Source organism: Lathamus discolor, chromosome 5 (genome assembly GCF_037157495.1).
Source record: "Lathamus discolor isolate bLatDis1 chromosome 5, bLatDis1.hap1, whole genome shotgun sequence".
NCBI lineage: Eukaryota > Metazoa > Chordata > Aves > Psittaciformes > Psittacidae > Lathamus > Lathamus discolor.
The window spans coordinates 52,295,290-52,311,377 of NC_088888.1; the positions used below are offsets into that span (position 1 = coordinate 52,295,290).

A 16,088-nucleotide genomic window follows, 5' to 3' on the forward strand; every position below is an offset into this window, starting at 1 on the left:
GATTAATTTCTATGAAATTTCTCACTGATAAAATAAGAATATAAAACTTCATGAACATTAACCAAGAACTCAGACTTTTCCGTTTAAAGATCAAGGGCCTCACAAGTTTAAAAATACTTCTTTTCATCCCTACCAAAAGACAATTCACATAAAAAAGCAACCCATATGATCAATACTTAAGAGTAAAGAAACCAACCGTGAAAATTATCAGTTATCCTTTCTGTTCTCAGTTAATGAATTGTAAAGTGAGCATTCTGCATACAGTGTGACCCTATACAAGTGTAGGGCTAGGGTGCAGACAAACCCATTCCCCTATGGTCAAATGGCAGTCCCCAGTTCATCTGGAATTTCCAGAAATGGAAAGATGGTTTAGAAGAACACAGGCAGGACATCTCACCATATATACATGTTAACAAGAACCTTAGGGAAACAGGGAGAGACATTTCAGAATAGCATTGTGTTACAGCCACTTTCAATTTTCACTACAATTCCTGTGGCTATAAGCTACTAATATAAAGCAGGTGAAAGTCCTCTAAGGCCATCAAGAACTAGACAGAACTTACTTATCACCAATTAAAAGACATCTTTATACTTAATTGGCATCCATCTTCTAAAATAAATGCCACTCAGGTAAAAAAAAAAAAACACAAACAAAACCAACAAAAACCAAAGAACAAAGATTAACCACTTTCCTCCTAAATGTTTATTATCCTTTAAAAAACAAGTCATTTTGGTGAAGGCTTTTTTTGCCAGCGTGACATCATATTTACAGTCAATTTAAAAAGTGCATTTCCTTTTCTGCCTCTAGATGAAGACAGTAATTTCTTCCACATGCAGATGTGACTTTCCTTGTTTGGTAAGGCTTGTGGCTCTGTATTACCTAATATGAAGAGTCTGACAGGGCTTCCCACCTTGCCAGAGACACCTTAGGTGATGCCTAAGATATGTGCTGTTCCTCCTTCTGGACATTAAGGATAGACCAAGTCCGTCTATAAAAGGTAACCAGTTAAATTTGGGCTGGCATGGTAAGTACAGTTTAATGTTGGTTAATGACCGAAAATCAAGATAAAGTTGTATTAGGTACAAAGCTGTGGACAGATTCTGGCTTGATACATGTCAAGAGTGGATCAAGATCTCGAGCCTGAGGCGCAGTTAGGAATGGCTGTCAGCCTGTGAGTGTGACAGAGTAGTAAGGCAGAAAAAAAGTAAGAATAGGAGGAGTCTGGTCCTCAGAAGAAGGATAAGACATAATGATGAGTAAAAACGCTTCTTTTAGGCTCCAATTCCGTTATAGGTCATGATGGGAATGGATTAGGAGCTTGGCATAGAGCTAGAGTAGACACCTATCCTGGGGGTTGCCATTTTGATAAACTATGAGCCAATCTGCCCAAGATTGACACTAGATGTTAACAGGGCATCCAAGGGCATGTCAGATTGTACTGCAACATACTTTAAATAAGTACACAGTGAGGAGGATAATGAATATTTATTACAGAATAAATAGCTTTCTGTTAAAACTGAAGGCAACCCAACTGTAAAAGAAACACAAGCAAGTACAATTGTATCCTTTCTGTTATCAGTGATCATTCATTACATGCGTGTAAGTACCATACAGGTAAGCGTTATTTGTTTTCCAACCAGGCATTTCCCATTACTGACAAGACTGCACTGACTTCAACCATGTGTACTACTGCCTGTTTGCTACAGCACGCCTCTCTGCTAGCTGGGCAAGTGCTGGTGCCCTGCATATCACAAATTCCTGGCGTACATCTAAAATTTATTTATAACTGTTCTCATTGCTTATGTTATGTATTCTTAGAGGCTTGCTTATACAAAAGCTATTTATGTTTATAACAGATCATCCTCTATTCAATTCCACATGAGTCTTCCCGCTATGGGTTATTTTCCACTCAGCTCCAGGCCTGGCAATGTTAATTTTGTGCTGTTCTGGGACCTTGGAATTTGAGATGATCGGCTTTATTCTTCTGCTGTAGACATAAGTTTGTATCTAGCTGAGTTTAAGTTCACAGCCAAGCATCCTCAGGGAGCTCAGAAAACACAGTGTCAAAGAGCCACAAAATTTTAACACTGTCTTGAGCTGGCACTTGACATTTATTTTTAATTTCAAAACCACTGCCAATATATGATGTGTCCTCATATGTTGGCAGACAAATGCATTTTCAGTTTATTCTACGACTTTTTACAGGAATGAGTAATTCCAACTTTATAGTAATTACAGCAAACCATAGTCCCGTAGGAACAGTGGAAAGAACCGGAACATAGAATCACAGAATGGTTTGGGTTGGAAGGGACTTTAGAGATCAGCTAATTCCAACGCCCCTGCTATGGGACATGTATTTTGTCAGATTACTCTAAGAACTGATTATTCAGGAAACAAAGAAGCCTAACCAAATATTCTGGTTAAAAACAACAAAAAAAAAAAAACAACAAAACAAAAACAAAACAAAACAAAACAAAACAAAAAAAAGCAACACCACCACACCCCCCCCCCCAAAAAAAAAAATAAACCAAAAAAAAACCCAAACACCCCTCCAAAAAAAAAAAAACCCAAAAAATAAAAAACAAAATCCCCAAATCCCACAACCAAAAACCCAGCCGAACAAGCGCAAACGAAACAACAAAGAGCGAACAAACAAATCTCGAAACGTCAGCCCCCAGGCTGCAAACGCCCGCTCCTTCCCCCTCTTCGCCCCCTCTCCCCGCCTCCTTCCGCCGCTCCGCCAGGGGGCGCTCCCAGCCCGCAGCCAGGGCGGAACGCTGCGCCGCCGGAACGGCCGGGTCAAGCACCCGCTTCCCGCGGAGGGGCGGGATCAGGAATCGGGGACGGAGCTTCCGGCGCGGGGGGGTTCTCCGCGCCGCCGTGTCCGCCTGACAAAGGGCCCTGCGGGGCCCCGGCGCTGGTGCTGGCACCATGGCGATTCCCATGGTGCCTATGGAGACGCAGTTACAGAGCATCTTCGAGGAGGTGGTGGTGAGTCCGTGTCCGGAGCGCCGCCGGGGAGCCGGGGGGAGCGCTGTGGGTAGGCCGGGCCGGGGCCGTGCGGCCCGCCGTGCGCCCTCTGAGAGGTGGGGGGGAGGGAATCCTGAAGAAGAGCAGCAAACGGGGAGAATAAGCGTTTTTATTTTCCTGACGCGGGTTGCTTACTCACAACCAAGCTGTATTGTGTCAAGTTCACTGCAGAGTAAGCAGTTTTTAAGGAAACGTTCGAAAGAGGCTGCGGGCAGATGAATGTCTTCAGCAGACATTTCTCTTAAGCCACCATAATGGCGTGAGTTGTGGAAATACAGACACGCAGTGGTACTTCCAAAAGGAAGCATGGTTTGGTCGGTAATCAGAGTAGGCTAGAACAGACTGTTTCAGTTGGAATGGGCCTATGACAATCATCTAGTGCAACTGACCAGTTAAGTGCTGATCGCGTGTTGAAGCATGTTATCTAGAGCATTGCTCAAATGCATCTTAAACACTGTCAGAGCTGGGGCACTGACCACCTCTTTAGGGACCCCCTTCCAGTGGTTAACTGCTGTCTCTGTAAAGAAATACTTATTAATGTCCAGTCTAAGCCTCTTCTGGTGTAGCTTTGAACCTGTCTGGATGTCAGGGAGAAGAGATAAACATCTCCTTCTTCACGTCCCCCTCCTCAGGAAGCTGTAGATAGCACTGAGGTTGCCCCTCAGCCTCCTCTCCTACACAAGCCCAGAGCCTTTGGCTGCTTCTGTCATAGGACATTTCTTCCAGCCCTTTCACCAGCTTTGTTGGCTTCCTTCCAACATCTTCAAGGACCTTGACAGTCTTCTTAAACTTTGGGGCTGAGAACTACACACAGTATTTAGGGTGAGGTTGCACCAACACTAAATACAGCAGGATAGTCACCTCTTTTTGACCACCTGGTTATGCTCTGTGTGATGCACGCCAGGATGCAGTTTGCCCTCTGGGCCGCCAGGGCACACTGCTGACTCGTGTTGGGCGTGCTGTTGACCAGCACCCTCAAATCCCCTTCTGCAGGGCTGCTCTCCAGCCATTTTCCTTCCGGTTTATACTTGTTCCCAGTGTTACTCTGTCCTACGTGCAGGATCTGGCGTTTGAAATTGTTAAATTTCATTCCACTAAGCGTAGGCCAGTGTTCCAGTGTACCTGGGTCCCTCTGCAAGGCCTCTTGTCCTTTGAGAGTGTCAGCAGCACCTCCCTGTTTGATACCGTCATCGAACTTGCTAATGGTGCATTTAACTTCTGCATTCTGATTGTGGATAAATATACTGAATGGAACTGGCCCTAAAATGAAGCCCCGAGGAACAGCTCTCGTGACCAGTTGCAAGCCAGATGCAGCCCCATTCACTACCAAGCTTTGACCTCTGTCCTTCAGCCAATTCTTCACCCAGCGCACTGTGAGCCCACTGTTTATCCCGCAGTTGGACAACTTGTCTAGAAGGGTGTTGGAGGGACACTATCAAAAGACTTACTAAAATCCGGAAAACCCACATCCATGGCCTTCCCTTGGTCCAGTAGGTGGGTGATCTTATCATAGAGAGATATCAAATTAGTTAAATCGGTCTTTCCCTTAGTGAACCAGTCATTGGGTCATAAAGTTGTTGATTTTTAAAGCTTAAATGAATGAGCTTCTTGGTAGATTTGAGCACTTCATGGCTGGAAACACTGGGGTAACAGTAGCTGATAAGGTTGTGAACAGGTGCCTGACTGATGTTTCAAAGACAGGAGGTTGGTCAAATTGGACTGGAAAGAGTATGTAGGTCCCATAGAGAGCTGTAATTGAAAGTGGTGTCTATAAGATGAATCTGTGTAGAGGGAAGGTTGAGTTTTGCTTCCTGTTTTACATTTGTATTATAAAATGCACAATGTACTCTTCTTTAAATGGTGTTAAGTTACTCATAGCGTATTAATTGCCCGTATCCAACTGATTTCTTGTTTGGGCACTGTCATTGAGATTACGTTTTCTCATGTTTAACATTGCAATTTGACTGCATTGTCACATTGCCTTTTTTTTAAGCAATGTTATTTGCCTAAAATTTTTATGGAAGAAGCAAAAAGGCCCTTACAAAGCTTCACTGCATTTTTGAAGCCAGAACTGAGAAAATAGCAAGTTGTTGCTTTCACTGCTGCTATTAGTGACTTGGTAGATAGCAACGAACCTTAAGTTTCTATGTAGAACAGATGAGTATCAATTTCCTTTTTGTGTCTTGAGAAAGCTGTATCAGTGAGAGGTGGTTCTAGGCTGTGTGATTGAAAAGGTTCACCAGAAAGATTATTTGGTTACATGCTGTTATTTCTGCAATATAAAATGAAAATACGTAGTGGTTAGTTACACATCACATCTGTGTATAGTATGAAATTCTTACAGAAGGTAGAAATAGTTGCAGAATAGTATTTTCCAGAACTTATTTTCTGATGTATTAGAATAATGATGTAGAAGCCTTTGAGCAAAATGGAGGGGTTTGTTTTGAGTTGTTTTTTCTATATAGAGTGGGAGGAGGTAAGGACAAACAAACACACACAAAAAAGTAATGTTTTAGAGCAAATAAATTGGATATTCATAAATCCATCCATCCCTGGCAGTGTTCAAGGTCAGCTTGGACAGTGTCTTGAGCAATCTGGTCTAGTCAAAGTTGTCCCTGCCCATAGCAGTAGGGTTGGAACTAGATGATCTTAAGGACCTATTCAACCCAAACCATTCTATGGGTCTATGGTAATATATATATATGTATTATATATAATATTATATATTATTATATATATTTAGTATATATATATATGTACACACTATATATTTCATCTCTTAGAAGGCCATATAATTATTCAATGGAATTTAAAAAGCAATGGATCTAAACTAAGATGAGAAAGTAACTGCAATAATTGGCTTGTGTTACTGAGTGTCATGCAACATAAAGGAGACAAAAACTTAATGGAATTAAAAAATACTACTTTTTTTCAAAGTATGAATAAAGCTGCAATAACAGAATCAAACATTTATCCAGCTTCACAAAGTAAATTAATATCTAGGGGTTCAGAAGAAAAAGGAAAAAGCCTCACCCATCCCACCTCAAAATCCACCAAAGCAAACCAAAAAGCCTTAGTTTGAATCCACAAGGTGTATTGGTTTTATGGGGGGAAAAAAAAAAAAAGCAATCTCAACTTTGTAAGAGTCTAGTGTAGCAGAAGAAATAAACTTTTCTCTGATACAGTCCTGTAACAGTATAACTTACTCTTCTGGGCTTCATCCTGGTGATGTGATACTCATAGGAAACCTTCTCAGAATAGCTCACTCAGAGTTTTTCTTTTACAGAAAACAGAAGTAATTGAAGAAGCTTTTCCTGGGTGAGTGCAATGTTAGTTTATTTTTGCAAGACTTTTGATATATAAATGTATTTTACTTCTACTTATGTTCTTTCAATGGACACTGCTAATAACTAATGTTTTTTATTTGCATTAGTATGTTTATGGACACTCCTGAAGATGAGAGAACCAAACTGATCAGCTGCCTGGGTGCTTTTAGACAGTTTTGGAGCAGTCTTTCCCAGGTTAACTTTTAATTTTGTTTCCTACAAGTACTTGATACACTTTTTTAATATAGTGATATGTTGTCTAGTGGGCAAACACTTAAGCTGTAAGATCTGTGTCCAGTCATTCAGGATCTAGTTTCGAATATGCTGCAGTAAAGAATACAGGAAGACTTCGCAAGAGAAAAAAAAAAAATCAGTTTTGTCATTTATAAGATGATATATAGTTGTTCAGCAGAGGTTGGTGTGCAGTGTAAATAGGGATAAGCAAATGAAAGTATAACAGTAAAGAAATAAAAAAGGGAGTTTGTTACAAGATTTCCAGTAGAAGTGAAAAGGGGGGGGGGGGGGACGGGGCGGGGGAAGGAAAATTGTTGTTTGAGTTCAAAAATTACCTTCCAGAAGTTAGATACCTGTAGGCTCTATTCTGTGATCGGAGACCTGGTCTTCTTTGTTTTGGCTGAATTTGATTGTAACTGTAAAAGGGAAAGAATAATATAAAAGAATTTTGTTTTATTCTGTTCTCTTCTGACTTCATGTGAAAACCAAAGTTGACTATAGAAATCAATGTTTCACCCATGAGGTGTTTCCAGTACCAAGCAGCTGGACTGCTTCAAAATGAGATCGAAAGACTTGTAGGAAAAACAAGACAACTGGACAAATACGATTTATAATCTTGTTTTATTGTCATCTCTTTGTGGTAGGGTACTATATGAATTCTAGTTTGTTTCACTGCCTGTAAATACATTCTTTCTCCTCTCTACTCCTTTTTCAGGAATCCCATGAACAGTGTGTCCAGTGGATTGTAAGATTCATTCATAGCCAGCATAGTCCTAAAAGAATTTCTTTTCTTTATGACTGTTTAGCAATGGCAGTAGAAACTGGACTTCTGCCACCCAGGTAAGTAACTATGTCAGAATGAATCGATTAATAGAGTTTGTGGAAGTTGTAATATTGGAGGCTATTTTATGATGGTGCAGTAAAATTACTGCTGGAGAACACATGCTTATTACCTGTCACTTATTCTTGCGTTGTCTCCTTCTGCTAGGATGGTTTGTGAATCTCTGATAAACTCCGATACACTTGAATGGGAAAGGACCCAGCTGTGGGCATTAACATTTAAATTGGTCCGCAAGATTATTGGAGGTGTAGACTACAAGGTATCTTCCACCCGTTCCTTTCTTTGTGCTAAGATGCTTCATTTTCTGGCTTTGTTTTTATGATTCTATGCCAGAGACACGCAGTATTTCAAAGTCTGCTTTGATTATGAAAGAAACAGATAATTCAGTGAGACCACCTTTAATACTTTTTCATAGTTGAGCTTTAGCTTAATAGATAATTCTGTGTGGACAACTAAACTCTTCTTACTCTTTATTGCACAGTCATCTTTCATCCCTCTCTCAGTTACAAGGTAAATACCCCTAATGCACTTGCAGAAGTGGTAGATGTGGGAAAGTAATACTATCAAGCATGGGGGCTTACGTTCTGTTATCTACTCTGACCCATGTTGCTATGTAGGGAAAAGGTCTTAAAAGCTGAGTCTTTGGCAGGGTACAGCTCTTAGCAGAAGGAGTAGGAAACTGCATCTCTTGCAGAGAATCACCTCACCAGCATTGGTGAGTGTGTTAGAACCAAAAAGCCATAAAACACAACATGGTACTTCTTTCAGCCTGTACAACCCGTTGTAGGTTGGATGTCTCTGGCTGCACATCAGAATTTCAAGAGTTACTTTCTCATCTGGGATATCCTGGTATTAAGAAGTTCCATAAAGAGGCTCAATGTCATTAGTGCAACTAATGTGTCTGTCCAAGTAGTGTCTGACCATATTGATTATCTAATCATTCTGCCAGAAATAAAAGAGTATCTGGGAAAATTAATTTTGTGTGCTTTCTTTTAGGGTGTGCGTGATCTATTGAAAGTGATCCTAGAGAAAATCTTAACAATTCCAAACACTGTGAGCTCAGCTGTTGTACAGCAGCTTTTAGCAGCAAGAGAGGTAACTATATGAATTCTGTACATTATCACTATAGAGGAAGATAGGCTTCATTCTTTTCTTATTAGTGAGTTCCTAGTAGCTGGGATGACTCTCTGAGAGTTGGCACAGTTCAACAGCAAAAACTTACTTTTTGTGCTCTAATTCTTTTCTGTAATTGTATTTTATGCAGTAAACAAAGAGCTTTTTGCGGGTTGTAGATAAGCACTAAAATTTGTAACAGGAGGGTCAGGCCCAATATTTGATTTGCCTAAGATAAGATATAGGAGTTATAATATTGAGATTAATTTCTTAATTTTTTTATTGAATAAAAGTAATAATTGTTTTCAATACTTCTTAGGCAGGCAGAGGGGTAGAGATTTACACAGGCTTAAACAGTCTTACACTTTTACAATTAAAAGCAGGTTTTAAACTAATGTTCTGTCAGAATACGACTTCAGAAGTATTTAATTGGTATATCTGTTTTCATGGGCTGCTTCAGTAGACAGACTACACCTTTGTTTACCTTATCCAAAGTCTTTTACACTGATGTATTTTTTTTTTTTTTTTTTTACTTATTTATAGGTGGTAGCCTACATTTTGGAAAGAAATGCGTGTTTGTTACCTGCCTACTTTGCGGTTACAGAAATCAGAAAATTATATCCTGAAGGAAAACTTCCCCATTGGGTAATGACATGATATCAAAGCATATAATCTGGGGTTTTGTTCCATATAAACCAAAATGAGTTATGTTTTTATAAACAAAATTGAAACAAAGATTTAAAATCTTCTATTCAACAGTAAGGTCTGTGATCAGGCATGTAAATTAAATTATACAGACTTGATGTGATTGTAAGCAGCTCTGTGTGTTCTTGCATGAAATTGATGATGTAGTTCTGACCTCTGGTTTAATGTTCAAAACCCTAGAAGCACTGACTTGGTTTTGTTGAATGCATTTGGAAATGCAGGTCCCGCTTAATCTACCAGTTTGTGCTTTCTCTATGGCTTCAAGATAGGAGGAATCACTTTAAATAGCTGACCGGTGTTTTCTTTTTGTTTAAATTCAGTCATACAAAAATATTTGGGGCTCTCATACATTGGAAATGGTCAATGTTTCCAAAAAGAATGTAACATTTATCTAGGTTTTAATTTTGTATTCTGTTAAAAATAACCAAGTTTTGGGAAAAGAATTAAGTCCTTATTCCATTGGATTAATGGGGAAAATATTACTGACTTCTTTTGACCCAAGATTTAATTTAATTTAGCTTATAAATTAATTATTTAATTAATACATTAATGTAGCTGCTTTGTGGAATTGTTATTTAAAGGCAGACAGATTTGTTATGAACAGAAATTCTAAACTTGTCTTAAATCATCTGTTACTAAATGGTGTGCATTGTTTCTCTTACGCATACTATATTATTTCAGTTATTATATAAACTCTTATATGAGTGCAAACTGAGAAGCGTGCTCCTGACCCTTCTTAATAAGAGCAGATTTTTCCTTTTGTGGTTTTAGCTTTTTGATTACTTTTCTGACTTGTTGAAATGTGTAGTAAGCCAGTTATTTACTCGATTACTGTGTATTTTATAAAAACATACAAACTATTTATAAGTCTTAAATACTCTTACTGGTATCTGGAATGTAAACCCTTACCTTTCTTTTAATTTTTTTTTGGCCTCACCTAGTTACTGGGTAATTTAGTATCGGATTTTGTGGATACCTTCAGACCTACTGCAAGAATAAATTCCATTTGTGGTAAGAGAATGATTTCATGAGTGACTTAAAACTAAATTAATTTTTAACTCTTTTTTTTCTTATAACTTTTTGGGGCATATATTCATCTAAGCTAAACTATTCAGAGCTTATGTTTCATGAAGTATCTTTATTCTTGTCAGTTTGGTTACAGACCTTTCAGTTTTTGCTCTGAAGGGGAAAATTTATATTGATCAAAATATTTTTTAACTACAAGCTGGTAGTGGAAATGTACTACTTGTTACATGGTCATGTAGTTTCTAACTACAGTGGAAGTTAAGAAAATTGTAGGTTTTCTGAGCTCCAGGATTTTGAGTTAATACAAATCTACTGATACATTAGTCATGGAGTATTTTATGACTTCAGCTTCCATTGCAGCTTTTGTAGCTGCTCAGCCTTGCTGTTGTTGCAGGCTTCTGTGTGAACATTTCCTAGTAGGCCAAATAAGTACTGGCTCTCCTTTTCTGTGACAGAAACACTCGCCTTTGTTTATTGCTAGAAATCAGAAGGTTAAAATTTAGCTGGTTTGGTTGTGATGCCTGTTGCATTTTTCTTCAAGAAGATAAAAGTCTGTTTTCTTTGAGAATTAGGTAGCTTATTAGGAGCTGCATTATGTGTTAGGTCTCAACAAGGTCTATTGCAACTGAGCTTCCACAGTGCAGAGATTAAGAATGTAAATTCATTCTAATGCTTCAAAGCATTACGTACTTCAGAAGCATGTAGTTATTGCCCAGGGGGGTTGTGGAGTCTCCTACACTGGAGATATTCAAGGCCCGCCTGGACAAGTTCCTGTGTGATGTACTGTAGGTTACCCTGCTCTTGTGGGGGGGTTGGACTAGATGATCTTTTGAGGTCCCTTCCAACCCTTGGGATTCTGTGATTCTGTGATTCGTGTATTGAAAATGTGGCATAGGTTTTATGCATGTGACTTGCAGGGATCACACACAAATTTTTACAAGACTTATATGTGTAAATGTCCTGCATAGATGTGGTTGAAGGGAAGAAAGAAATGTTTCTTTACTTGTTTTATCTGATAGTGATATGGCCAATCTGGACAACAGAAGTCATGGGCTTTGAACTGACAGTGCGGTTTAGGTCAAAGTTGAAGCACCTAATCTTAGATGCTGGTACACAGGTGTGCTAGGGGGTTCAGTTCAGATGCCTATGTGTAAGCAACTGGAAGAAATCTCAGGTGTCTAATCTATACTAACAAGTCTAAATTTACAGTACAAAAACGTTGTGTATGATGGCTAAATCATATTGACCTACGCTGACTGAATTGACTAGATACATCTTCATTGGCTACATATACTCCATTGGAGTACAGATGCTTGTTTTTGACTGGTTTACTGACCTTTTACAAAATTGGCAGTTTACTAGTTAACAGAATCCTGCCTAGTGTTTGTCTTACAGGGTGAAAACTGGAAGACTAGATTATACCCTTATTTTAGAAATACCTTTTTCTTTGTGGAAAGGGTCAGCGTGCCAAAATTAAATCCCTAGATCAAGCAATGATGATGGAACAGTCTTCTAGTAACCTAAAAGGACACTTTTAGATTAATATTTGCAATACTTCTCTTTTTCAGGGTACTCAATCTGAATAAATGGTGATTTTACTCCTTAGATTTTTTTATTAGGTGAAAATCAGTTCTAAAACTAAAATCAGCCTGAAGCAATCTTATGGTGAAAAGCTTTGAACAGTGGAAATTTAAGGGGAACACAAAAGTGGGTGAGGCCAGGTTTTGCATCAGAATGATTAACTGATAGGCCAGTTTCACTGTCTTAGAATTTATCTTTCATTGCATGTAGGTCGCTGTAGTCTTCTTCCTGTGGTAAATAACTCAGGTGCCATGTGTAACTCATGGAAGCTGGATCCTACAACCCTTCGTTTTCCTTTGAAAGGTCTCTTACCGTATGATAAGGTATGCCTTATTAAGCTTCTTACAAATGTCATATTCAATAAATATAGAGCTTTTATATCGGGGCGGTGGGGGGAATAATTTCAATTGTGAATATCTGATTGTTCCAGCTAGGGTAACTTTGAAAACATAGGTTTCTTCATGGTGTTACGTATTTTGATGATCTCAAGCTATATGCAAAGGACCTTTAGAGTAGTGTGTGGTATAAATGCTGTCCAGGATGCTGAAGAACATGAGATGTTTGATGTGCTTTGTGGGGGGTGGGGGGTGTGTGTGAGAGAGCAAATGAGAGCACAGAATAGATTGGAAAATTAGTTTGTCAGTGGAGAGATGGAAGAGAATAGGAGTGTAGTATCTTCTTTCTGTGCTCTTTGTTTTTCCATATGAAAGATAATTTTACAGTTCAGATTTCTAAGTTAGCTTATTTAAACTTAAAATTGAGTGTGAAATAGTGGTGTACTGAAAGAATTTAAAAACCTAAAAGATCAGAGCAAAAATCCACATTGTCCAGCCTCCCGTTCCCCGTATCCTAAATATCTAAGGAAGGATATAAGGGTAGAGTATCTAATGACATGTATAATGTTCACACTTTACAGTCATTATCATTTTGGGTATTTCCTGATACATGTGTTTTTTCTGTATTATTTAGTACACCCCCCTCTTCCAAATATTTGTTCAGTCTCCTCTTGAGCCCCTGTAAGCTTTTAGCATCCTTAACATCCCTTTGACAGGTAGTTCACATTTGAACTTCATGTTGCATGAGGAATCAGCTCCTGTTTGTTTTGAGTCTAGCTTGAGATAACATTTGTCTTTGAAGTAATTCAGCTATTGGAAGATACAGCGAGCAGTTGTTCCATACCTGATTTCTTTACACTACTTATGTTTTTTATATATCTTGGTCCTGTGCTTCCTCATTTGTCTTAACCTGAGTTCCTTCGAGGTCTTGATGGTCTTCCAGTGTTTCAAGGCTGTTTCAAGAAGTATGCCATCCTTTTACTGGATGAGTAATGTTTTACGGGGACCAAATAGATAAACCTGTCATTTCCTAGGAGCTGTGACTATTTCCTTCTTGATTTTGGGTATTAGAGAGCAAAAAGATTTGCCAGATAGTACCTATCTGCATAAATTAAATATTCATTCTTACATGAACTCAGTTAAACCGAAACTCAGTATTAAGCATAATCTTGAGGCAGTATATGTTTGCATGTGATTGCTTTTTTTTTTTTTTTTTTTTTTTTTTTAAGGATCTGTTTGAGCCACAGACTGCTTTGTTGAGATATGTGCTGGAACAACCGTATTCAAGGGATATGGTCTGCAATATGCTAGGTCTGAATAAGCAGGTACTGTACTATGCTATAACGTGTGTTTTAATTCTGCATAGAATCTGCACTATTCTTTTTCTCTTTTCTTTGCTATAGCTAACTAAGCAAAACAGTTTAGGTCCAGAGACTGAATTTTTTATTTATTTTATTTTTTTTTTATAGATCATATTAGGTTAATTGGACACTGTTGTTCCTATCATTTATATATTGCTTTCCAAATGTTAAATTGAAAAGTAGAGATTTAAAATATGATTTTTTTTTTTGCATTGCTTTTTTTTCCTATAAGGCCAGCCTCAAGTACACCTTTGACAGACAGTAGGAGACTGCTAGCTCAAACAATAAAAATGGTTATTGTTCATTAGGTTTTAAAGTGTTATGCTCTCTTGTATTAGCATGTTATGGTACTAGGACATTGAAAAGCTGGGTTTTGTTTTGTTGTATTTTTCCTTTTTATACCGTAGAATGGGAGGGCTTAGTCTGACTTGGGGATCCTTGAGGCTGGCCTCATAGTCACTGTTTTGTCTTTTCTTTTTTTCTTCCTTTATTTTTGTTCTGTCCTGTCTTGTCCTGCCCATCCTCCAATGCTCTAGACCTTGAACATTGCTCAGGTATGTTCACAACCTTACTGTTGTATTGTGACTAACGATACGCTGGCCGCTTTGTAGCCACTGATTCCAGTTAGAGAATACATGTACAGTCAGGGCTTGAAATTGGCAGGACCATTAGTTAAGGGCAAATTCTCACTACAAATTTCTAGAGATACGAGAGATGTAGCATAAAGCTGACAGTTGGTGGTCCTTTGATCCTAAAATTTTCATTGGAATGGACTGCTACAATTTCCCTTACCAATCTTAAGAACTTTTACTTTGCTGGAATTTTCAGATGAGGAGAGATTCTTAGTTCAAAATTTCTTTTCTTATGCAGGTGGAAAAACATCCGCTGCATTTGATTGTAAAATTATAAAGCTGTAAATACATTATTGTAACACACCCCCCAAACCAAAAGCAAAAACAAAAAAAAACCAAAACCAAAAAAGCTTTACTAGTGGAATTTTCTTATCATTAGGAAGCCTCCGTAAGAAACTTCCCAACAGGCAATTATTATACTCTCCAAGCTAGGTTAAACAAAAGTAGTGCAGAATACCATCTGAAAAGTAGTTTCTTAAAATTTGACTACTTGTTTAAATAAATAAATGAATGTCAGAGTAAATCAACCAAGTGGACTTCTGCTTGAAACTTGGAATTATGGGTATTAGATTTACAGTTGGTCCCTTGTTACAATAATAAATTCCCCATCTATTTAAAAAAAAACCAACCCATTATTTAAGATTTATTAAAATAGCGTTGCTGTTTGCAATACTATAGTGAAGGTTGTGTCAGTGTTTCCATTTAAGAAACTTTTTTCAGATTTGTAACTTGCCTATAAAATTTACATGATCCTGAAACCTTGTGTACATTTCCCATTGTAAGTGAAATACACCAGTGATTTTTCTGGACTGGGACAATGGTTTTGAATGCGCAGATTCCTATATCTTGGCAAACAGTACTCTGTGTTGTATATGACAATCTTTTGTATTTGAAACTTAAAGCAGCTGAAATGATAACCCTTGGAAATGAGCTGCTAGGTTTAGTGTTGAAATAAGTAATATTTGTATTCTGTGTCTATTTCTGTGTCTACATTCAGTTAATCAAACTATGCCTCTATACATCTTATAGCTGGTAAATAATACAAGATCTAGACAAAAATATTGAATCCATTTTGTTCTTATAATTCTGGATGGTCTGTGCCTTCAGGTCAAAAAAACATTGATATTAAAAATGCTGGGTTTTAACTCCTACTTTACTCTCCTTAAAAAATACTTTAAATGAAGTAATGAAATATATTGAACTTTATTTCTTAAATTTTGTTTACTAGTATAGGAATACCTACACAAAGTTTCAACCTGGCGTGAATTTTTATGGCCGAGGAACAAACTTGAAGAATGTAGCTTATAAAGGAAATGCTGACAGAACATGAACTATAGCTGTGCTACTACAGTTACATCAGCGTAAAGATGTTTGAGCTGTTGAAAATTTGTGAGTTAAAAATACAAAGATAGAGTGGTGTAGTGATACAGAACAAGACATAATTTTCCATTTAAATGTTAATATGCTCTGTTTAAAACTGTGGAAAACATTAAAATTTGACTTGCTTTTAGTTACAAATTCATTTCGTGTTATAGCTGGATTTGTTAATGTAACCATTTGACAAAAAATAGTAGCATGCTTTTCAGAAGTTGTGTAACTGTATCAAGCTTTCAGTGAAATGGCTGATAATTTTTTATTTTGTTAATAGAACTGAACTAACCTGCAGAAGTAAATTGTAATATAAGACACTTAGAAATGCAAGTATTGCCAAGGTTGTTTCAAAGTAAGTTCAGAAACACCTCAAAACAATGATCATTATTTATTTATGATCGTTAATTATTTATGTGAAGCTTCTGGTATGCCCTGTCAACTATTTATACAGATGCAGTTGGACCCTTTGAATCTTTTGGCATCATAAACTATGTATGGTTCAGCCAAATCTGTCCTAGTTCCCAAATCTTTT

The 16,088-nt window shown here is 37.8% G+C and overlaps 1 protein-coding gene across 3 annotated transcripts in view; it reads left to right on the forward strand.

The window, feature by feature from the left end:
* Positions 1-2,820: 2,820 nt before the first annotated feature.
* The window catches only part of MED23 (mediator complex subunit 23), a 38,733-nt gene continuing 25,465 nt past the window's right edge, over positions 2,821-16,088 (forward strand). Inside the window, exons 1-11 of one of the 3 annotated variants that reach the window (XM_065680864.1) lie at positions 2,821-2,992; positions 6,318-6,349; positions 6,465-6,552; positions 7,307-7,431; positions 7,580-7,691; positions 8,429-8,527; positions 9,089-9,190; positions 10,192-10,261; positions 12,068-12,180; positions 13,422-13,517; positions 14,090-14,107. In XM_065680864.1, the coding sequence (XP_065536936.1) occupies positions 2,933-2,992; positions 6,318-6,349; positions 6,465-6,552; positions 7,307-7,431; positions 7,580-7,691; positions 8,429-8,527; positions 9,089-9,190; positions 10,192-10,261; positions 12,068-12,180; positions 13,422-13,517; positions 14,090-14,107 (915 nt within the window). In that variant the 5' untranslated portion in view covers positions 2,821-2,932. The remainder of the gene's footprint in view (positions 2,993-6,317; positions 6,350-6,464; positions 6,553-7,306; positions 7,432-7,579; positions 7,692-8,428; positions 8,528-9,088; positions 9,191-10,191; positions 10,262-12,067; positions 12,181-13,421; positions 13,518-14,089; positions 14,108-16,088) is intronic. The other 2 variants (XM_065680861.1, XM_065680862.1) reach the window with 2 other exon arrangements.